Source organism: Diceros bicornis, chromosome 1 (assembly GCF_020826845.1).
Source record: "Diceros bicornis minor isolate mBicDic1 chromosome 1, mDicBic1.mat.cur, whole genome shotgun sequence".
In the NCBI taxonomy this organism is placed as follows: Eukaryota; Metazoa; Chordata; class Mammalia; order Perissodactyla; family Rhinocerotidae; genus Diceros; species Diceros bicornis.
The window spans coordinates 9,621,486-9,645,150 of record NC_080740.1 but is presented as its reverse complement, the minus strand read 5'-3'; the positions used below and the strand labels follow the sequence as shown (position 1 = coordinate 9,645,150).

Sequence of the window (23,665 nt, the reverse complement as noted above, 5' to 3'; positions counted from 1 at the left end):
GTTTGTATCTCTTTGGTTTTTTTTTTTTTAATGCTGATTATCTTGATCCTTTAAAGATGTGAACATAACTTACAAGAGAAACAAAGAGAAAGGTCGTCTGTTTCTGGTCCAGGATGGTTCTCAAGGACCATAGGGCAGTTGCCATCAGTTTTCAAACTCGAAATAGTCTTGTCCAATGAGATGCCCAGTTCATCTCTCTAACCTTGCTGCTTAGAGTTATCTATTTGGCATTTATATTTATACACAAGCAAAATTCAGTTAAATAAAACCACATGCATAAAGAAATTACTTCTTCAAAGCTGACCCAAAGGAAATTTGGGGCAGGAATTAGAATCATTGGCATGGAGAGATCTTTAGAGCTCAGCCCAATCTCCTCTTTGTACTGATGAGACCTAATGCCCAGAGCCAGCCAGAAGACAGAGGGTGCCTAGAGCCTGGATCTTATGCTTAATCCGGTGCTTTCCCCGACCCGCTGCTTCTGTCTTTGTGATCAGCAATTTTCCTTGAACATCTCTCAATGCTTATTCTCATAGGCAGCTGCAGTGTCACTGAAAGAGCCCCTGACGTTCTAGAGTCTTGTAGAAGCAGATGAAGGTCTGTTGACTAAGCTCACATACTAGCTATGTGATTTTTCCTGAAATAGAAAAAATTGACACGTGTTTGTATCTCAGCAAAATTACGAATTACTGCAAATCCAAACTTATGTGGGGATAGATGAAAGCACCTTTATTAAACTTAGGAATGCCAAGAGTATATTGTAATAAAATATCTATTTTGTACATTCCAATCCTAAATTCTGTAACTTAGACTTAACTAGTAACCTCATCTGTGCTATGTAGTTGTGCCGTTTTGTGCCATTTCATGTTTGTGTTATCAGAAAGGATTTGTGGCCACTAAAATCATGGAAAGGAAACTTCTTGTGATTTTGATATGGCAACTGCACCATAAAAAAAGAAAATTGAAAGCTATATATAGAAAGCTATATATAGAAAGCCATATAATTTGGTTATAAGCCATATTAGATATTTTTTAAATTCACAAATATCTATTGCTTATACAAAAAGTACTGGTCTAGGCTCAATAGGATATGTGAATGACTACAGCACAGTTCTGGAGTGTGATGGTCACTCAATCTGGTGAGAGAGTCAGACAAATACATAATCATCACAATAGAAAGCATGGTAGGCTGCATGCCTGGGGAGAGATATAAACTCAGTTCTGTGGGGTAGTTAAACGGTACATTTTGCCTGGAGAATCAATGAGAGTTTCGTGATAGAGGTAGCGTTTGATGTGGACCTTAAATAAGGTATAGATATTCATCTGGTGAATAAGAAAAGGACTTCACAAGACAAGGGACATGTTAGAGCCTAAGCACTGAGGGGAGAAGGAGCATAAGTATTCAACTAAATCTTTAAGTCTGAAATGAGATGTGCTAGGATTACCAAGATCTTTTTTTTTTTTTTTTACTAGAGTTGGACAAGTTATAACCATCAAAGCGAAAGTTACTAGAGCGTTCAGCACAAGCATGGAGGTAAGAGACCCCTGCCCTTTTTTCTGCCTCTCGGTGCTCATCTCTTCATTGTTTACAGAAGGCAGAGGAGGAGACCTTGGAATAATTTGGAGTTTATGGGATTCTGAGTTTCAGAAGGCCCCTGAATCTGTAGACAGGCTCTCACGTACATAATAAGGAGCCCATGTTTCCCAGTCAGCTCTGCTATTAAAATTAAATGTGATGCAGTGCACTATTTCTACTCGAAGGATACACAGACAGTAAACATACGAGGCAGAAGGGCTCTCTTTTGGTTCCTTGCAAGATGTGGGTTTCATTTCCTAATGATTCTGACTCTGCTTGTTCTCCCTCTCCTCACTTGGGTTTCTTTTCTTTACCATAGTTGTGGATACAACGTTCTCGGGGGCTTTTGAAGTCTCTGTCCAGGTTAAATTAGCAGGAAAGGACTTACTGTACTGGATCCCATTTTGCAACTTCTGGGTTGGTCAGCTGCAGTCCGTTTGAGCCCTGGGCACAAAAGCCATGTAGGGACTTATACTCATTTTCTGGGGCTGCCATAACAAAGTACTACAGACTGGGTGGCTTAAACAACAGACATGTATTGTCTCACGGTTCTGGAGGCTAGAAGTCCTAAATCAAGGTGTTGGTAGGGTTGGTTCCTTCCGAGGGCTGTGAGAGAGAATCTGCCCCAATCTTCTCCTAACTTCTGGTGGTTTGCCGGCAATCTGTGGCTTTTCTTGGCTTCTGCTGCATCACCCCAGTCTCTGCCTTCATCTTCACATGGGATTGTCGCTGTGTGCATGTCTGTGTCCAAATTTCCCCTTTTTAGAAGGAGATCAGTCATATTGGATTAGGGGCCCACCCATCTTAACCAATTTTACCCTGTTTTCAAAGAAGGTCACAATCTGAGTACTGGATTTGGTGAGGGACACAATTCAACCCGTAACAGGACTATGTCGGCAATAACCACACCAATGGTGATGCTTTTCCCTGATTTAGTCACTTCCCCCAGTGTCTGTATGAACAGAATACAGAACACTTGAAGAAACTAGAAAGGAAGGGAAGCTGTGGATACAATGAGGTCTGCCCGTGACAGTTGTGATGGTGCCTCCGGACCCTGATCTCTCAACTGGGGGGCTCTCGACCCTTCCACACAGTAGCCTCTGGGCTTGGCCTCTCTCCTGAGGGCTGGCACTCTCCTTTATATTCAGCCCAAGCATAGATAAAAGTTCCTTTTCTTTTATTCTTTTCCTCCTATTCCCTGAGATAAGCTAGAATTTCCAAAGGAAGTTTGACTAAAAGCTAAGAAAAGAAAAGAAAAAATCCCAGTGAGTTTGAAAGCGCAGAATTCTGATCCTAAGGAAAGTAAATGCTAGCTTCAATTGGGGCTGTTAGCTCCTCGTCTAAGTTGGGGTCGTCTGTGGGTTCTGTGAATGTTGTGTGCTCAGTGTGATCTGGCTGGAGGGAACTCCAAAGATCCCCAGCTCTGTGCCAGCTCCTGGACTTGTTCACATTACAGCTCCTTCGCAATTGTTTCTTCCTCAGAAGTTGTTCTTGTCTGACCTTTGAGCTTTCACCTTACTCACGCTCAGGCTGGTATCAACCCAAACACTCCAGAGGACTATATGCATGTTTCTGGAATTCTTTCCTTTTGTGGCTCCCACCTCTCTGAGACTCTCTCAGCTGCCTTGATCTCCTTGATTTCCGGCTCCTCAATTCAGTGAGATTCGGTTTCCCCCCCTTGGCCCTCGTCTGGGCATTGCCTTCAGGCTGTGACCCCGGGAAATGCAGGTGCCCTGCTCATTCGTCCCCTTCCCCCAGGGATCACAGTTCTGTGTTGCCTGCTGTCCTATGTGTGGAAATAGTTGCTTCCTACACTTGTTCCAGTTTTCCAGTTGTTTTCACAGGATGTCATTCCAACCTGACCTACTGTCTCATGACACAAGGTGAAATCCACCTGGCATATGTCTTTGAGACATTTGGTCATCATACGTAACTAAGTGAACGGTTCTAAGAGGAGACAGTGTTCTGAACTTCAGAGATAATGTTTTAACTCTCCAGATTGTTGCTTTGTTTTTACTGTCAGGTGTTTTATTCTGTTTTTTATTTGTCTATTTCTCTGAAAGTGGAAAGCTATGTGGGGTTGAGATTTGTTGGGGTTGAGAATGGATGGTTTAAATTTGGTTAATCACCATCTACTTAGCTTAGGTTTTATCATGCAAATACTACTTTGCATTTATAAGTTAAGTGACTTAAAAGGAATCGTGGATTGTTGATTATTTTTGTACATAATGTACTTGGTGAAGATGTAGAAATAGATGTTCTTTATCATTGGTTACATAGGGCTGAACTAAGATGTCTGAGGTTGCCTATTATTCCAAGAAAGTGTTACTATATCTGGGATATGTGGGGAAAGCATTTATTAGCCCAAATCTAAGGACAGATTCCTGAGTTGACCAACACTTCTGCAGAGCGTGATGGTGAGGACCCGAGCTTCCGAGCTCCTCACACGGGGCAATCCAGTCCGTTGTAGAGTCACCGTAGGGTGTCTCAGCCACCTTCTTGCTGTTCCTGAAAAAATAAAACTCCTGAAAAAGGAAACAAAGATGCAAATAACATGATGTAATTCTGTCCATGTTAACTTGGTTATAAAGCTCAGAAACTAAAGATTAAAAAGAGTTATGGTGCATCTCTCTGATGGGCTATGGGGCATTTATTAATATCTTGTTTTCAAAAGCATATTTAGTAATAATGGGGTTAGAAAATGCTTATCACATAATGTCAGTTTTTTAAAAATTATAATATAAAACTGTAAATACAGTAAGAAAAATTTATGTGTGACACACACACACACATATATATGTGCATATATATACATTTCATATATCTATGTAAAACTGGAAGAAAATTCACCTAAAGTTTAGTAATTATTAATCTGGGTGGTGGGATTACCGATAATATTTACTCTGGATAATCAGATTCCATTTTAATCATTTATCTATTTTTATATTTACCAAATTTTCCGTGGTAAATATATATTTTTCTATAATCGAGAAGAAGTTATTTTTCCAGTTTTAGAGCACATCATGGAAAAAACAGTATTGCTTAAAAGTAAATTAAAATTCTGGTTTTATTCAAAAAACAAAAAAAAAAGAATGGTGAGGTGGATAATCAAATCTTAAATGCCCCCCTCTCATCTGTTGTCTGGATGGCTGGACGGTTATTTATTTTTCTCTTCATTTTAGATCAGCATCAAGGTTGTGGTACAGGACATGTTCACCGGCGTTGAGAAACTTGTGAGCGTGGCTTTCTCTACATTTGTAGCCAGACCAGTTGGAAAAGAAAAGGTAAATTTTCTTGTGAAGAGGTATCTAGCAAGTAATTCAGCGACATGTTAACAATTGCATCAGAATTATTATGGAAAAGGGACATTTCTTGTTACCATGAGATATGCTTTCCCAAGATTGGTTATTCACCAATGTTTATGGTGAAAGTTATCATTCTGTGGTAATATCACAGTATTAAGTACGTAAGAGAAAAGGAGATATAGCCAGTTTGTGAAAAAGGAAAAAACATTGTGTTTTAAATGATCTGAAGGTCATATCATTTCTCAAAAATATTGCTTACTAGTTTAGTTCTTTTCTTTTGTGGTTATATAACTCAAAATTGAGTTAAAATAAACTTATTTTTGAAAAGCAAGAGCAGTTTAGCTAGCAGTTGCACGTTATGGTCCACACACGTTTTCATACCTGAAGGAAGAATGTCCAAGTTTCTGAGTTATTAAAGTTTAAAAATAAACTTCAGGGCATATGGGGTAAAACACCCTTAAAAGAAGTACGCTGGCCTGGTGTGCATGCCCAGTGGGCTTGCCTGGCCATCGACCCAGAGCAGCCCGTCTGTAGTCTGCTGAGGATTTACTCATTATAATTTCTTGGCTTTACCTTTTTGGGTCAGGGTGCCTGGGGGAGGGTCCCCATTTAGTCTAACCAGTTTTAAATATAATAATTCAATTTAGAATTTAAATCTTTCACTCCAAGGATCGCTCCCAGAGGTGGGCACAGTGTCTTCTCCTAGCTCCACTTTGAAGCGACAAGAAGTACTTCTCGCTCTGCAAAAGTGTTCTTCCTCAGGCTGTCTCCAACTTTAGAGCCAGGACAAAGCAATGTTTTCACCGTCCCCAACAGAGATGACAGCAGAGCAGCACTCACCAGCTGCCCCTCACTTGGGCCGGGAGGCACGGAGGTGGGCTGGGGCTGAGTTAGCCACGGGGTCCTGGGTGGCAGGTGTCCCTGCAGAGTTTCGTACACTGGGACACTTCTCCCACTCTCTGCCCAGTAATGAACGGTCCACAGGGCAAATTCACATTGCCCAGGGGGGTTGTTTTCTGAGCGGAAGTTCATGTAAGCTATTATATTATAAAAATGCAGCTTTCTGGGCTGTATCTCAGACCCACTGAGTTAGAATCACTAGCACAGGAACCTGGAATCCGTACTTGGACAAAAGGTCCCAGGGATCCTGTGTTCACTAAAATCTAAGACATTGAGATAGGTCTTGCCAGCCATTCTGTTTACCCTGGAATCCCCCAAATCTCCAGACTCTTGGGAATGAGAGCATATGGGTATGAGTGCAGAGTTCTCATATCTAAGAGCAAAGGGTGGAAAGGAGTCCACCTCCCCAACCTACTCCTTCACATGGGGGAGAAAACAAGGGCCACCATTTTTTCCCTCCAGCTTCAGACTTCTCACTCCAACTTCAGGGAGTCCTGGAATAAGAAGACAGTAGTCACACTCCAGTCCAGTCTCTGCTGAGCCTGAAGAACTAACTATGCTTCAGTTAATATAGCACATCATGAAGAGAGCCATGAAAAATCAGTGGTCTGGTTTGAACCGACAGGCCTACCTGGATCTCTGTCCAAAGTGAGTTTATCCCAGGATGAGATGGACAATGATTAACTAGACTTTGTTCAACAATGGCACAGCCCAGATCATTGAAGGACTCACAAGACCCCACGGGGTGTGCTCGGGCAAGGCCTCACTAAAGCTAAAGGAGATGGTACACAGGAGAAAGACAGATCAGGCAGACATCAGACAAGTTCAAGACTTCCAAGCATAGCTCTCAGAGTCCTCTTCAGTCACACAAAATGTACTTTATCTTGAAGAGCCAAGGCACAAGTTTACCAAGTGGTCTTTTATACCCTGTTGGTCACGCAACGAAAACAAGGCTGTGTGACTAGTTAAACCAGGGCAAGCTCTCAGTCCACACATTCCTACACAAATGAGACAAAGCAGTCCAGGGGAGTCTTGGTTTAAGCAGCATTAATAAATCATTAGCTATTTCATCCTTTTCTGGGCCGAGGGTCAGCCCAGCCTTTAGGTGTCCTGGAAATAAGCGCGGAGCTGCCCCAGTCCAGCTGCCAGGTGACTCTTAGACACACGGGTCAGCGGTCAGGCATTTCGGGAGGAGGTCGAGCTCTTGGTTCTGTTGAATCATACTTCTGGGTTTCTGGAGGTCAGTTAAAGCTTTATTCTGACATATTGATTCTTTCAGTTTGCTTATTAGACAATGTTTTCACCATGTGATGAAATTTCCAAATTGGGAATATCTCTTGGTACATGATAGCTTTCTCTAGAACATCTTTATTCTCTCCCTTTGATGTCTTAATTTTGCAAAAGGTAGAAAACATTTCTTGGGAAGAATTCAGTGGAGTCAAAGTCAGTCTCCTCATTCATTAATTTGAAGAATTTCTTATTTTGTAGTTCTGAAAATTTTTAAATTTAAAATTAATATTTGGAAAATTCTTTAAAGCACATACTATATGAAGAAATAATTAAGCCTATTTGATCTTTTCAGCTTAAAAACATTTTGAGAAAAAACACTTAGTCAAAATAATATGTGTGCAAAAACGCCCATAAATGCTCCATTTACTTTGAGTTAGAAAACAATGTAGCATGTCATTTGTTTTGGCAAAATTCATGTTGTGCTTTTATAATTTAACAAGGCAATGAAAGATAAATGTTTTTCTTTCTCTAGATTCAGTTAAAACCAGTCACACTTCTAACTGAACAGGATCATGTGGAACATAATCTTGCCTCTGAGAGAAGGAAAGTTCGGTTACAACATGAAGATACCTTTAAAAACTTGGTGAAGGAAAGCAGCCAGTTCGATGGTCAGTAAGTCTACTTATAGGAACTTTATATGCTGTGACAAGTGAAGGGGGCCTTCCTTAGAGCACATTTGTTTTCGCATAATGATTATAATTCGGTCCTGGTGATGCTAGGTATCTTTTTCCAACAAACCCAGTGGCTGGAGAAGGAAGGCGCCGGCCATTCAGAACATAACTGCTGAGATCTAAGATCTGTTTAAACTGGAGGATCTCTCCAGTTTAAACTGGAGGGGAGGAGACAGGAGAGAAGGGCGACAGGGACCAGGCAGTCCTTGCTAGTAAGTGTGTGCTCAGTGATGATCGGCGACTAAAGGAATGACAATGCCACACATCGATCTGGGCTTCACAGTTTATGAAGCAGTTTCCCATCTGTTATTTCAGATGAGCTGCATTAATCTCAACAGAGGAGGAACTGGAAACTCTGAGCAGTGAAGAGCTTTGCTAAAGATCACAAGGGACATGAGTGGAAGCAATAAGGTTCTTCTCCTGTTTCCTGGCTCTTCCACAGTAGCATTGTGTTTGATGAGCCAAACTTGCTTAGTTCTCCAGCAGAGATTTCCCAGCTCTAGGAGGCCTCATGAGGCGAGAAGGGCAGGACAGGTGGCTGCCTTCCCTCTCCTCTGTCCTTCCTTTTGTCTGCCCCCATCTCCTGCAGCCCGAGGGGGGATGACCTGTGGTGGAGAGCCAAGTGAGTGAGGGGGGAAGTGGAGTGATCCAGCCTGAGCCCCTCACCACTGCCAGGAGGGCAGGAGGCTCACCGAAGGTCCAACTCCCCTGGGCTGCGAAGGCAGACACAGGCAGAAGAGGAAGGAGTGGAGAAGACAAGAAAGGTTGGAATAAGAATGTGAAAAGCGGGGGAGGAGGAAGGAGGAAGAGTGCGCACAAAGACCAGAGGGGAGAGGAAGAGCTGACAGGCAGGGGTAACGGACATGTGTGGGCGATATTCTGCCCCACGTGACATCATCACGGTCCTGGGACCACCCCACAGATGACCTCTGGGTTGGAAAAGAGCTTTTTAAAGGCTTCTGTTTATTGCTGACCTTTTAAAAGACAATGCCCATTACCAAGTTATTTTTAGGGAAATGAAGATTTCATCATTAAATTACTGTGCTGAGAAGAGTACATCCTTTTGTAAAGATGGTCTCAGTACCAAAATATATTTTAAATGCATTTTACTAAAGTAATGAAATAGCTGAATCATAAGAACAAGAGCATTGGGGCCGGCCCGTGGCTTAGCGGTAAAGCGCTCGTGCTCCGCTACTGGCGGCCCGGGTTCAGATCCTGGGCGTATCCCGGGCGCGCACCGACACACCGCTTGTCCAGCCATGCTGAGGCCGCGTCCCACATACAGCGACTGGAGGGATGTGCAGCTATGACATACAGCTATCCGCTGGGGCTTTGTGGGGAAAAATAAATAAATAAAATTAAAAAAAAAAAAAGAACAAGAGCATTACTAGAGAGAAAATTCAAGGCAGAAGGAGGCAGGACATGAAAAGATAGGACTGTGTCATAGAGGCTCCCTTAGGCCATGCTAAGAAGCTTGACCTTTCTTCTGTCCTCAATGAGAGCCAATGAAGATTTGAGCAGAGTTGTTGCATGGTTAGGTTTGTATTTAATATGGTCACTCTGGGTACAGGAGGGGAGGCTAGAGGGAGGGAGACCAGGCAAGTGGTGAAGAGTGGTTGTACCAGGCAGTGACAACGGGGAGAGTGGAAGGAAGGAGTCAGAAAATATACAAGGGGCAAAATCAGCAAAATGGGGTCCCCGATGTGGGGAGATGGTGAGGAAGCAGAAGGAGTCTAGGATAACTCTCAGGGTTCTGGCTTGAGCAACCTGTTAATTAATGGTGGTAGCATGGACTGAGATGATAAATATGGGGGGCTGGGGAGGTGGTATTCTGATGAGGTGGATGATGAGTTCAGTTAGTCTGAGGTGCCTATGGAACAATCAAAAGGATGAGACCAGCGCTGGGGAGAGTAAGTTTGAGACAACAGTTTACAGATGTTAATTCAAACGAAGATAGTTCCTGCAGTCACCCAGAGAGGGCTCACAGGGACACAAGGGTGGTGGCCCGGGAACAGAACCTGAGGAACACGGCCGTCTAAGAGATGAGCAGAGGAGGGAGATGAGTCTACGAAGGAGACCTGGAGGAACCGGCTGGCAGGGTACAAGGAGAACTGGAGAGAGTAGTGTCACAAGGCAAGGGAGTAGAGCTACATGAAGAAACGAGTGGTCAACTGTGTTCCAGCAAGTGAGGAATAAACACTGTCCACTGGATTGGGAATAGGGAAGTCATTGGTGGCCTTGGCAAGAGCAGGGTTGGTGGAAGCGTGAGTGCAATAAATAGGGTGTGGAAAGGGACACATTCTGATGACCTCGTGTTAGAGGAATCAAGGGATGGGGAACAGCTGACTATAACCTCTATGTCATAGTCGCCTCCAAATTAGACACGCTTAACACAAGGCTTCGTTAAAGCACGTTTATTAGGATACAGTGGATGCTGAAGGAAGTAGAGCCACCAGCCTCCTAGCCCCTGACAGCCTGAGTGTTGTCCTCTGCCTTAGACATAGACAGTGAGAGATAAGGTGGCCATCATTGCTCTGAGAGCAGCTCGGCCATTTCAGAGCCTCTGCTTTCAGGGGAAACTGAAGCATTGAATTGGACCTCAAAGTGCCGTCCAGACCAGCAGGAAGTGTCCCACAGCAGTGCTGGCGTTTGACAGGAACTCAGTTTCCCCATGGTGTTTTCTTGCACTCAAGCCATCAGAGAGGGGACCTGCTCCTCTCTGGTCTCTGGACCCAGCTCCTCCACAGGTAGCAGGGGCCTTTCTGTCGGCCCACTCACTCCCGAGGTACCCACAGCCACGATAGCCGCCTCCTCCACGCTTGCTTGCTCCTGAGGCAGCATCGCTAGACGTGGGCCCGCTCATCGGCCCCTCCGCTTCCTCTCTCAGCCGGCCAGCAGGAGGTTGCTCTGTCTATGTTCGTGTCCCAGGACTTGCTGCCCGGACTCAAACCACTGGCTTTGCTCTGATTTTCTCAGCTCACTGAGGCAAGGTTAAAAACAGACAAAGAGAACTGGAAAACGGAAATAATAAAGGAGCTTATTTAAAAGGTTTGTTTGAGGATTAAATGAGTTAATATAGATAGATTGCCTAGAACAGTGCTGGGCATGCAGAAAGTGCTATTATTATTATTGTTATTTGAAAGGTCTCCTTTCATAGGAAGGATTGGAGGCAACAGTTAAAACCATTTTTTCAAAGAACCTGGCTGTGAAGGGTGGAAGGAACAGCCTGGAGCTAAAGGGGGCCCTCGAGGTCAGAGGGGCATTGTTTTTCAGGAAAGGAACATTTGGTCATGGTTAAGGGCTGATCAAGGCTGATGGATAAAAATCATTGAGGAGGGAGAGGTTGATTTTAGGAGAAAGACATAACTGGTGTCAAACCTGTACTTAAAACACCTGAAAGTTGTTATTGCTTTGTCTTGGGAGGAATTTACGATGATCTCTGCCACTCTGGCCTTTCTCACGAGTGTCAATCTGTTGGGGAGGGTTGCTAGGCCTGGTGATCTGAGCTTCCTTCACTCCCCACTCAAGGTCACAGGAGCCAGGTGAACTTGGCTGGCCGCATAGGCGTCTTCTGGTGTACAAGTTGTCCTAATAAACAAAGTCAGCAGCAGACAATTTGTTGTACCCGTCTCTGCAACACCAACAGTACTGTGAGTACGAGAGACATTCTGAATTAATTAATAACAGGCGCGTGCTACAGCTATTCAAATGCAGAGGTAAAGTGATTGCAATTGACTTTAGTTTCAGTTTGTTAGGAAGTTGGGCAGATCAGATCTATATGTCTGGTTCAATTTAGACTTATAGATTTTTAAAAGTCTGTTTTTATCGTCTGTTTCATCTGATCTGCCCTAAAATAGATTATTCTACATTCCTTTGCACAAAACAACTTTTAACCTGGTTTCATTGATTCGATCTTCTTTTTAGAAATTTTACTAGCTTCCATTGCCACCAAAGGTACCACAGAACTTAAAAAAGCAATTTCTCTTAAGAATGTAAGAGCCAGAGCCTGGAACTTAAAGTTGCCACAGAGTGTGTGATTTGTCCACCTGCTCCCCGTAGATCTGATTTGTTCTGGACTGGACAATATGTTCTAAAGGAAGACAGCTAGACGATTTTTGTTATTGAACTGTGTTTTTAGAAAAACCAGGGTCCTACATGGGTTGTAATATCAGGCATAAAAGATTGGAATCCTTTTCAAGATGTTGTATTGTTACGGGATACATACCCAGGTTCTTTACCCGCTACACAAGAGGGGCCAAATAAAACTGGAATGCCAGCCGGGAGACAAGAGCTCTCAAATTTGTCCAATCTCCCCAAAAGATGGGAGGCAAGGAGTTTTAAACGTTGTGAGGAATGTAGCTGCTTGGAAGGAGGGGGAGGCTGTGACCTTGCTGGTCGGCGCTTTCCCATCAGCCTGCGTTTGGCCTTGTGAGGCTGCTGGCGGGGAGGAGGATGGCGAGAAAAGGGAATTGCAGGTGGATGTCCTTCAACCGTCTCCATGGTGTATGGTGAATTCTGGCACCAGGAAGCCAAGGAATTGAGGTCTGAGAAGCTTTAGCTTTTTGATATCAGTTTCCCTGTAACAAACCTGAAGAACTGGTAATTAGCCAAAACATCAGTGTGAGCCCAGCTTGAGGCCACCTGGGCTTTTAAGGATTTGTAACTTCTATCTGCCTTGTGAAGTTCAGGGATACAAAGGTTTAAAAAACCCAATAGTTACATATGAATGGTAACTTAGAAGCAGGGAAAGAGGATGAGTGTTTTTGGTTTTAACCTCATATGTTTTGGGTTTAATGTAAGGGAACTGTTATCAGGGCCGGTATCGGTATGATTGAGAGGCATTTGAAAATTGAATCCAAATCATATGCTTTCAGAAGAAAAGGGGAAAAGATGGGATTAGATTATGTAAAAGCAGGATTTCTTTGGAATGTGCTCTTGTACTGCTGGAATGTGGAAGCTTGGCATATGTGGAAAGACTTAAGCCTTTCTTGAGATTTGGAGCATTTTTTTTTTCAAACAGCTTTATTGAAATATACTTGACATAACAAACTGTATTTATTTAAATGGTACACTATGATAAGATTTTTTTTTGCATTTATTTATTTGTATATTTGTTTTTTTTATTGATGTCTTAATAGTTTATAACATTGTGAAATTTTGGTTGTACGTTTTTGTTTGTCGATCACCATATACATGTCTCCCTTCATCCCTTGTGCCCACCCTCTACCCCCATTGCCCCTTGTAACCACAATACAGTTTTCTCTGTCCATGTGTTGGTTTATATTCCATATATGAGTGAGATCATATGGTGTTTGTCTTTCTCTTTCTGGCTTATTTCACTTAACATAATACCCTCCGGGTCCATCCATGTTGTTGCGAATGGGATGATTTTGTCCTTTTTATGGCTGAGTAGTATTCCATTGTATATATATACCACATCTTCTTGATCCAATCATCAGTTGAGGGACACTTGGGTTGCTTCCACTTCTTGGCTATAGTGAATAATTCTGCAGTGAACATAGGGGTGCATAAGCCTCTTTGGATTGTTGATTTCAGGTTCGTTGGATAGATTCCCAGTAGTGGGATAGCTGGATCATAGGGCATCTCTATTTTTAATTTTTTGAGGAATCTCCATACCGTTTTCCATAGAGGCTGCACCAGTGTGCATTCCCACCAGCTGTGTATGAGGGTTCCTGTTTCTCCACATCCTCTCCAACATTTGTTGTTTTATATCTTCGTGATTATAGCCATTCTAACGGACGTGAGATGATATCTTAGTGTTGTTTTGATTTGCATTTCCCTGATGATTAGTGATGTTGAACATCTTTTCATGTGCCTACTGGCCATCTGTATATCTTTGGAGAAGTGTCTGTTCATTTCCTCTGCCCATTTTTTGATCGGGTTGTTTGTTTTTTTTGCTGTTCAGTTGTGTGAGTTCTTTATATATTATGGAGATTAACCCCTTGTCAGATATATGTTTTGCAAATATTTTCTCCCAGCTGGTGGGTGGAGCATTTTAATTATAATATTTTAGTAAGAAATCAAATCTTTACGAGCATCATCCTGTGTTGATCCTTTCTGGTTATGAGAAAGAAAACAAGGGCTAGAATGATCTCAATTCAGGTCAGAGTTCCTGACCTGAAAATGTGAAATGAGTGTAAAGTTGTCCAAGCAGAATGACGGCACAATACTTAATGAACGTCCAAAGTACAAGTATTGAAATTGACCACCAGATGAGTAGGCCCCATTTGGAAGCCTGCAGAAAGGATGAGGTCTGTTTACTGTGCTGGACTTGGGTACACAGCCAGAGCTGTGAACCTGAATTGGTTTCTGAACCTCACAGAGCCCTATTTCTCCATTGATTGGCAATTACCTGCAAATAGGCATGCTTCTTCACCAAAGTCACCTACCCTCAGTATAGTCCTGCATACATGCCATAGCGGATGCTTATGCACATAGGACCTGCCCTGGTACCCACCTGTGGGTCCCAGCGTATGCCATGTGTGTCTTCATAGGAATCAAGTAGCTTTTTCTTTAAAGTCAGCTCTCAGAAAAGAAGGAGTTGCCTTATATTTGAGTCTTCACAATGTCTCTCACACTATAAGGCCCTCTATTAATTAAATTTTATTTTATAATTATTTTTAAATCATTTAAAAATAGTGCACATGCACTAGTGAAAAATTCAAAAGGTATAAGTGAGCATTCAATTAAAAGGTAAGTCTTCCTAGTATCCATGTCTCCCAGTTGCCCAGGTCCCATCCTCAGGGACAAACATTGTTACACACACACACACACACACACACACACACACAGACACTAGCACCTAACTGGTAGCACAATATTCAAATAATTATGCACCTTTCTTTTTTTCATTTAACAATATATTTTAGAGATAGTTTATATTAATTTATTTTGAACAAAAAAAGTACCATTTGACTAAGAGAAATTAACTTAAAAAATGTATTGAGAAATTAATACTAATTTTGGATATTTATAGGACATCACCTAACAAGATCAGTAATTAACAAAGAGAGAAAGAGAAAAAAGTTGGAAGGAGTTTAAGATTTCATATGCCTTTTTATTTTTTATTATTATTATTTTTTTTTGTGATCAAGATCAGCCCTGAGCTAACATCCGTGCTAATCCTCCTCTTTTTGCTGAGGAAGACCAGCTCTGAGCTAACATCTATTGCCAATCCTCCTCCTTTTTTTTTTCCCCAAAGCCCCAGTAGATAGCCGTGTGTCATAGTTGCACAGCCTTCTAGTTGCTGTATGTGGGACGCCACCTCAGCATGGCCAGAGAAGCGGTGAGTCGGTGCGCGCCCGGGATCCAAACCCCGGCCGCCAGTAGCGGAGCGCGCGCACTTAACTGCTAAGCCACGGAGCCAGCCCTCATGTGCCTTTTAAAGATCACTTTAGGAAGCAATCCAGTTCTGATTACAGCAATATGGGGGACTCAGTGTCTGGAAAAAAACTAAAATTTCTGGAGAAAATATTTACAAACATCTTTGCAAACACATCTCAGCAGGCAGAAAAATAAGAGAAAAGCTTAAAGTCCAGAAATGATTAGAAAACACAAACGCAGGCGTGTAAGGAGACACAGAGCTGGTGTTTGCTCGGGAGGGCCCTGTAGGTGTGAGGAGACCTGTAGCCTATGTTTTAATGGGCCTGCAAGGGCTCCAGAGACAAAGCCCATGTGAGGTGGAAGGTGGGATCAGGGAAGCTTACCTGGAGCTGCAGCCCCCAAAGATGATGCCCTCAGTAAGTCAAGCGGAAGAGTCTACCCCTCAGAGAGCTCTGGTGGGATGCTTTCCTGTCTCAGCCTTGGCCCTAGGAGGAAGGGAAAAAAGTGTCTCCCTTTGAGAGTTCAATCACAAGCGCATTCTCATGCAGATTTGGTGTCAGAATTCACATTACTTGTTTGGCCTGAAACTGACCACGTGAAATTTAGCATGACGCGGTACGGTGTTGTGGCACTCCCAGGAGATCTGTGCCACAAATGCAAATCCTCTGTGGAGAAATGACTTTTAAGTCCAGCCCTCAAGAATTCCCACAGATAAAGATCCAAGGAATATGAGCTCCTAGTCAAAAATCATAAAAGATAAAAATAAATAAGTCACCAGAGTCCAGAAGAAGCACCAGACAATAGAAGGAGGCCCACAAAGACTACAGATGTCGAATTTATCTTATAAGCAACACGAAGCAAGAATGTTAATATAGTTTAAGAAACAAAGAGTAACAAAAGTATTGTGCCGGAACAAGAAAATGATCTAGAAGTTATGAAAAAGAATCAAAGATAATTTCTATACAAAAAGAATATATAATAATTAAAATTTAAAATTCAATGAATGAATTAAAGAGCAGATAAGAGGTGAACTAGTAGATTTGAAGGAGTTACCTAGAATGCAGACGGGAAGAAATGGGAAATATCTGAGAGGTTAGGAGATATAAAAACTGGAGTAAGAAGTCTAACAAGCATCTATCCAAGTTCCAGAAGGAGAGGATAAAAAAACCTGGGAGAGAAGTCACATTTGAAGCAAATGCCATAGACATGTCCTTAAGAGGTAACAAGAAACTAATAAACATATGAGAAGATGAACCTCATTATTAATCAAGGAAATGCAAATTGTAACCAACATGAGATGCTATTTCACACCCAGGAAATTGGAAAAAATTGAAGAGTCTACCGTAGTGTTTAAGTGTAAATGGCGAGCAGTGGGAACTCTAATAAATAGCAGACAGACGTGTAAATCAGTACTATCATTTTGTTACCTAAAAATATGCTGTTGATAGTAAGGACTATGAATGTGGAATAAATCAGCAAAGTAGGTTTATTCATCCGTTCATTCAATATTTACTGAACACCCATACTCAGGAATTATATTAGAATAAAAAAAAAATCAGTCCTTACCCAATGGAGCCTAGGATCTAGTGGGTCAAATAATCAGAGATCACACAAATAAACATAAAACTATACCCATGAAAGAAAGGTCCATGTGAGAGCTCATAAGAGTGGGAATTAGCTGTGGGGTCAGGTAAGGCTTTCCTGAGGAAGTGATGACTGAGAGGAGCCAAGAGAGAAGAGGACGTAAGTAGAAGGTGGTGGTGCTGATGGCCAGGGGAATCGCCACTGCCAGAGGGAACAACATGTGCAAATGCCCTGATGTGGAAGACAGCGTTTAGTTGCAGGGATTGAAAAAAGGCCAGTGTGGCTGGAACAAAGGGAGAGAGAAATTGAGAGAAAATAGGATGGGGGAGAGAGGGGTGCTAGTGGCAGTCAGACTAGCTGGAGTGGAGAGGAAGGCATAGGCCAGACCAGGAAGGAAGGGCTTGGGGCCATGGGAAGGATTTGGGCTTTTGTACTAGGACAATGGAGGTTACTGACATGTTTTTAAGCAGGAGACTGAAATGATCAGTGGATGAAGAGAAAAAAAATAAAAGACGACGACCATCAATTAATTATAAATCTAAAAATTGCATTAGGAAATGGAGTTAAAATTCTTTGTAACCACACTGCTTTGCCCACTTGTATGTGACTGTGCCGAGAATGGCCCCATTCCTAGTTACTAACAACAGCTGGGCGCATCTGTTCTCACACTGCAAGCTCGGCTCTGCCTCTCACAGTACGACCAGGATGGTACCCCTGATTCATAAGCCTTCCCCCCACCTCCTCAACAATAGCACGTGAGATTCAGGCCTCGCTGGTGATTCACTTGATGACGCAGGAAGCGTAATTGAATACATTTTACTGCTTTGCAGCCAGAGTAAATGATTTCTCCATTGTTGAGAGTGAAAACCAATTTGTCAGTAAATGAAGCAGATATGATTCAAAAGAAGCAGAAGGACACTGAGAAGTACAATGTGTTGTGTCTTTTCTGTTGGTGACTGCATTCACTACAAAACGGTAACCACGGGAAGCCACATTCCCATTCTGAAATTTATAGTACAGCAAACTATTCCAGATTCTCAGTGTCTGTGGCCCTTTGTAGCTCAAATTCCTTTCTTTTTAACACCTTTATTGACATGCCATAAATGACCCATATTTAAAGAATACAATCTGATAAGTTTTGAGACATGTATAAAGCCATAAAACCATCGCTACAATCAAGATAGTGACATATTCATCAATCCCCAAATTTCTTTCTGCCCCTCCTCATCCTGACCTGCCCTTCCTCAATCCCAAACAACTCAAGTTTAAATTTAATCATTCTTTTAATCAAAATTCGGTAGACTTGTAAGATATGTTGGAATACAATCTCTAAAAAGGCCTTTCTGGGGCCGGCTCCGTGGCTTAGCGGTTAAGTGCACGCGCTCCGCTGCTGGCGGCCCGGGTTTGGATCCTGGGGGCGCACCGACGCACCACTTCTCCGGCCATGCTGAGGCCGAGTCCCACATACAGCAACTAGAAGGATGTGCAGCTATGACATACAACTATCTACTGGGGCTTTGGGGGGAAAAAATAAATAAATAAAATCTTTAAAAATATATAAATAAATAAATAAATAGGCCTTTCTGATCTCTTATCTTATCCAATTCACTATAAATATCCACCTTTCTGGTGAAAGTCATACTGTAGAATAAAACCTATTTATTTCCTCAGGAGTTGTAAGTCTTTGGGAATAATTATTTTTCTAAAAATCCCGTGAGTTGAGTGTGCTGCTGGGAAGGAAAGAGTGTAGCCTCAGATTCTGTGGTTAAGGCCACCATCATTAATGTTTACATCCGCTTTTCAGATCCCACTTGTGGTGAAGAGGAAGGAACGGTCTCCACGAAGGGCACCTCTGTTCAGAGCATCGAGCTTGTCCTCCCACTCCATGCAAACCATCAAGGAAATACATTTGGTGGCCAGATTATGGCTTGGATGGAGACCGTGGCTACTATTTCTGCAAGGTTCTTGATTTTGACCTTCGGCATGTCATGATGGGGCCAGTAGGGAGAGAATAGGAAGGGTCTGAGACCCAGTTATTGGGCGAGTCAAGGAGACAAGGAAAGGGCAATGTTGCCTTTTATCAAAATGAGAAAACGATAAGTCACTTACCTGTTTACCTTAGGATTAATCTGTACTTTTGTTTGAAGGTGAATATTTAAGTTCTTGGTTCAAAAATAAAAATGAAATGACAGTTCTAATATGTTATTCTGAATTATGAATGTAGAGCTTGTAACACTGCAACTCCTTGTAACAATAGTTATGACAAAGTAGGTGAAGAATAGAAATAGAAGACAGCCTTTACACTTAAAAATAGTCGAGTTTCAAACTTTTTTAAAAGCAATTTACAAATGCGTCTGACCTTTGAAGGTGCTGGTTGGAATCATTATGCCAGAGGATTAACTGGAAAATCAGACAAGAAAGGGGGAAGAACTTGAAAGAATACCTTTAAATCAGTTTCAAAAATATTTATTTTATTTTAAATGGAACTATGTAGGTAATTGAGCAGTTTTAAAGAACATTGTGTACTCTGAATTTGAACAGGATCTGCCCTTCTGACAATTTTAGTAACCACCAAAAATTAAAGTTTTATTTTCCCCAAATTAAAAGGATTTTATTATTAATATGTCTATAGTTATGACTATAGTTAGAAACCTGTAGTTAGCCTTCCTGTAAATTATGCACAAATATCAGAGAGCTTATTTTTAAAATGAGATTGTCATTCTTAATGACAATAAAGCATTTGAACCTGTCTATTGTAAAGGCTTACAATATAATTAACTATGGCAGAATCTGTCTACTTAGTGTTGGCACAATTCTTGAGAGTAATTGAATATCTACAGTGAGAGTCTAAAATATAGAAAATTATGAAAGTAGCTTTCTGAGATTAAATATTCATTATAGATATTTCAAAATTTCACACACAAAGAAATTGTAAAATGTATACCTTGTAGCCTTTCAGGCTTTGTACAGCCAGGTAATTTTTCTGTGGGGGAAAAAAAATTAGTCTGGATATGTGGGTGAGTTCAGTTAACTGTGCAGCTAAGGAGCTAGTGTGAATGGCACCAGCTGGCAGTTCTCGTCCCTATGCCCACTCCAACCTGGGAGACACGGCTTCCTGTGATTGCAGACATGAGCTGTCAGGATGAACACCCTCAAATTAGAACAAAAGACATTGGTTTGTTTTTCGGAGGGACTTCCACAGGGAACAAACCAAGAGCAGAAGCACCAGCATCTTAGTAAAGACCCCACTGGCTTGGGACCATGGTATTTCCCATAGTATTTGCAAGGAGGGTACAGAACAACTCTCAACACACACAATCTGGTTATTTATTTCACTCTTGAGTTAAAAAAGATGTTTATTTAGAAAGCACACTGAACACTGGTCTATTGCTTCCGTTAAGTGAATCAGCAGTTCCTGAAAATATTTTGGAGAATGATCGCTTTCTTCTCTCTCTCTCCTTCCCTTTGTTTCATCAGCCGCCTCTGTCGAGCACATCCCCTTCTGAAGTCCGTGGACATGTTTAAGTTCCGGGGACCATCTACGGTTGGAGATCGTCTTGTCTTCAATGCCGTTGTCAACAATACGTTTCAGACCCGGTAAAGCCTGTCTAGTGCTGTTAGGCTGCTATAAACGAATTCAACTTGCACATAAATGATTTCTTTAAATTTTTACTTCAATCGAGAGGTGACTGTAGGGATTACTTTAAAGAAAGCAAGTTCCTTCTAATTTTTCTTTGAAACTTCACTCAATCTTCAAAATCCGTAGACACACGTTATAATCCTCTGTTCTGCTTGAGGCCTCCTTACACTGAGTAAATTGTGATAGATTGGGTTTTGATTCATAATAAGTGTGACTATATGGCCCAGGTGACCTGGGATGGTTCTAGTTTGTACCTGTCATGATTATTAACTCTTCCTTCTGCTCTGAAAAGGGTCCCAGTGACTATATGGTCAACCAATTCATAATGGACCTGTCATTTAGCACCATGGAGTCCAAACCACTTCCCGGATATTTTTATTACTCTTGATACACAATGAAAAGATTTAATTTACTATTTTTTCTTTTTAAATGTAAAAAAGAATACCTATATTTCCTGTCCAATTTCAGTATTTGATGCTTTTTAATTACAAAACTGTTGTTTTTAGAGGAGAAAACTTGACTTTGGCACAATTTAACCCCCCTCTCCATTACCAAAATATGTTCATGAATGTATATAAAGTCCCAACTGGCCTTTTTCCCACTTCAAAGTGGGAAAGTAAAGCGGAAATGCTCCCAGGGGCTTGTGCATCAGATCCATGGACCTGATGAAATGGATTTTAACAGTTGCATACCATTGCAGACAACAAAGAAAAAAACCCGGGCCCTCATTCTCTTCCCTGCTTGGTGGTGGCAGGGGGCAGAGGAGGCCTAGTGCGCTCTGGTCATCTGCCCACTGCTGTGTGTCGCCTTCTGCAGCCTCGAAGTGGGAGTGCGCGTGGAGGCCTTTGACTGCCAGGAGTGGTCTGAGGGCCGGGGCCGCCACATCAACAGTGCTTTTCTCATCTACAATGCTGTCGATGATAAGGGAGAATTGGTCACATTTCCCAGAATCAAACCCATGTCAAAGGTCAGTTATAAGCAAGTGAGCTTTAGTAATCAGACCACTTATCCTGGGGGAAGCTGTGGGTACAGAGCTCCACCCAGAATCTCTCTTCACACCAGCAACAACCTCCAGGGCTATTCCACTTTGGTTTTCTTTCTTTTCTGCATCACAAAGTGTAATGGGATTTTTCTTTTTTTCCCCAAATCACTCTAATCATTCATTGAAATGATGGAGGCCCTGAAGATGTTACCCAGCAAGAGCCCAGTGCCCAACACGTATAGAAGCCAATACTATGGCATCAGCTTTTGAGAAAACAAACAGCTTTATTGCATGGCCAACCTGCAAGGAGACAGGAGGCAAAGCTCAAATCTGTCTCCCCGAGCTGAAGCAGGGATAGACTGTTAAGGAGTTGGGAGTGGGAGTGGTTACAAAATGCTAGCTTGGTGGAATCTGATTGGATGGTGGGAGTGTAAGGGTCTTATAAGTCCTACGTGCTACAAATCAAGGGACCCCTTGCTTCTTATTAGGTTCCCTGTACCCTTTTTTCAGTTCTGTAGTTAGGAAACTTTTGGTTCCCAGGCAGTTCGAGGTCATCTGGGGACGAGGTTTCCATCTTCTGCACATACTGCAGCTACGTGACTTGCAGTTTTTGCTCATTGCCTCTGCAAGATAACTTTGGTATTTTGTTATTGATACAATAGGGCAGGTACAAACTGGCCTATGATGGTTATAGAGACCCCACCTCTACTTGGCCACGTGCTGCTTTTGGAAGTAGATCATCTTCCCTGCCCCATTTCTGACTCTTTTCTCTCACTTTACATCCAATTCTCTGTGCTGCTCCACATTCATGGAAACTCTGTCTTCCCTGCATCCTGGAGTTGCCTTATTGCCAACTTTCACCTGAGGATAGTCCACACAGAGACACTGTGTCCCAATTAACCTTTTCAACTGACTTAGAACAGAGAAACTTAAGGACTATAGCACTAAACTCTTAGATATTTATTGATTTTACTTTTTTTTATTAAAGGATGATTTTAGACGATATCATGGAGCTATTGCACGCAAGAGAATTCGCCTAGGCAGGTAAGAGACATAGGTGTAAAGATTTTATGGAATCTTTTCTTATCTGAAAAATTATTATAACAAAAAGCCCCTCTGGGTCTCTATTCCCACATAATGTAAAAAGAGAAGGTCTGATGTTTTCTCACTGTGGAGGCTATTGTGATAAAAATTGTTCTTCCTGGTTGTTCCACCAGTAAAAGCAGCTTTTTAAAACTGCAGATTTCAGTTAAAGAAAGAGTCAGAGTTACTGTTGTGTGCTAAATGTGGGGAAGAAAACTGTTATTTAACATTTTAATTTTTTTTCCAGAAAATATGCTATTTCCCACAAAGAAGAGGTTCCACTTTGTGTACACTGGGATATTAGCAAGCAGGTGACAGCTTTCTGATTTGGAGCTCTTCATGTAAAAATCACATCATTACAAAAATGGAAATCCCCTTGTTTAACTGATTCAGGTTGTGCCTACACAGGGAGATGAAAAGGTGAATTATAGCAGCCAGTCATCTCAAAATGAAACAAAACCAGGCTCTCGGTAACTGGTTACCAACCAGTTGCTTCACACCTTGTTTGAATTATATACACAGTTCCCAAATTGCAGACTAGGGATGCTGTACCATCAAATGCATTCAAGCAGCATGAGACATTGAGATCTTGTGTGTTAACCGTGATTTTGCTGAATGATATGCCCACCAGCTTGCATTTTTCTAACACAGGAACAGAATACTAGTCGTTTCAAAATTTCTGACCAGAAAATGTAAAAGGAAATTCAAGTTTACTTATTACGTGTTGATTACAAGTCACACTGAAGGGTGATCTTCTCTTTGCTCAGGACGCCAATTACAATGATACTAATTTGCTAAGCGTGCAGGCCTCATATTACCTTGCCTGAATTCTGAATTAAGAGTTTGAGACAGAAATCACGTTACCTGTAGCTTAGTTCTAAGCTCAACACTATCGCTTTGGCTCTAACAATGCCCATTTTCTAAGCAGAAAATGTTTGATTGCATGTCTGTGCATTGAACTCACAGCTTTTAAAATACTTGTGTTTTAGGTATCCCTGAGTAATGACAATGTGGAGGCTCTCAAAAACTTGGCGGCCAGAAGTGGTTGGGAGGTGACCAGTGCTGCAGAAAAGGTAAGAGGCACCAGGTGTGCCCACCACCCATTGTCCATCACGACTGAAAGTTGTCCTGGTGGTGGTGGTTCTGCTGCTTCTACTGCCGCTTTTAAGAAGGTAAAAATCCTTGTGGGGAAACTATTTCTAAGAGTCAAGTATCTTCCAGCCCTGTCTCTACTCCTCCACGCTGGCTGATTTGGGGTCCTTCAAATACGCCCTGCGCGTTCCTCCCCCCTGA

At 42.0% G+C, this 23,665-nt stretch overlaps 1 protein-coding gene across 1 annotated transcript in view; it reads left to right on the top strand.

Annotated features, from left to right (window-relative positions):
- Positions 1-23,665, top strand: part of ACOT12 (acyl-CoA thioesterase 12) — a 41,130-nt gene that overhangs the window by 8,414 nt on the left and 9,051 nt on the right. Inside the window, exons 3-11 of the mRNA XM_058524249.1 lie at positions 1,471-1,531; positions 4,756-4,857; positions 7,541-7,676; positions 18,472-18,628; positions 20,145-20,264; positions 21,124-21,274; positions 22,278-22,333; positions 22,620-22,683; positions 23,362-23,445. Of these exons, the coding sequence (XP_058380232.1) occupies positions 1,471-1,531; positions 4,756-4,857; positions 7,541-7,676; positions 18,472-18,628; positions 20,145-20,264; positions 21,124-21,274; positions 22,278-22,333; positions 22,620-22,683; positions 23,362-23,445 (931 nt within the window). The remainder of the gene's footprint in view (positions 1-1,470; positions 1,532-4,755; positions 4,858-7,540; positions 7,677-18,471; positions 18,629-20,144; positions 20,265-21,123; positions 21,275-22,277; positions 22,334-22,619; positions 22,684-23,361; positions 23,446-23,665) is intronic.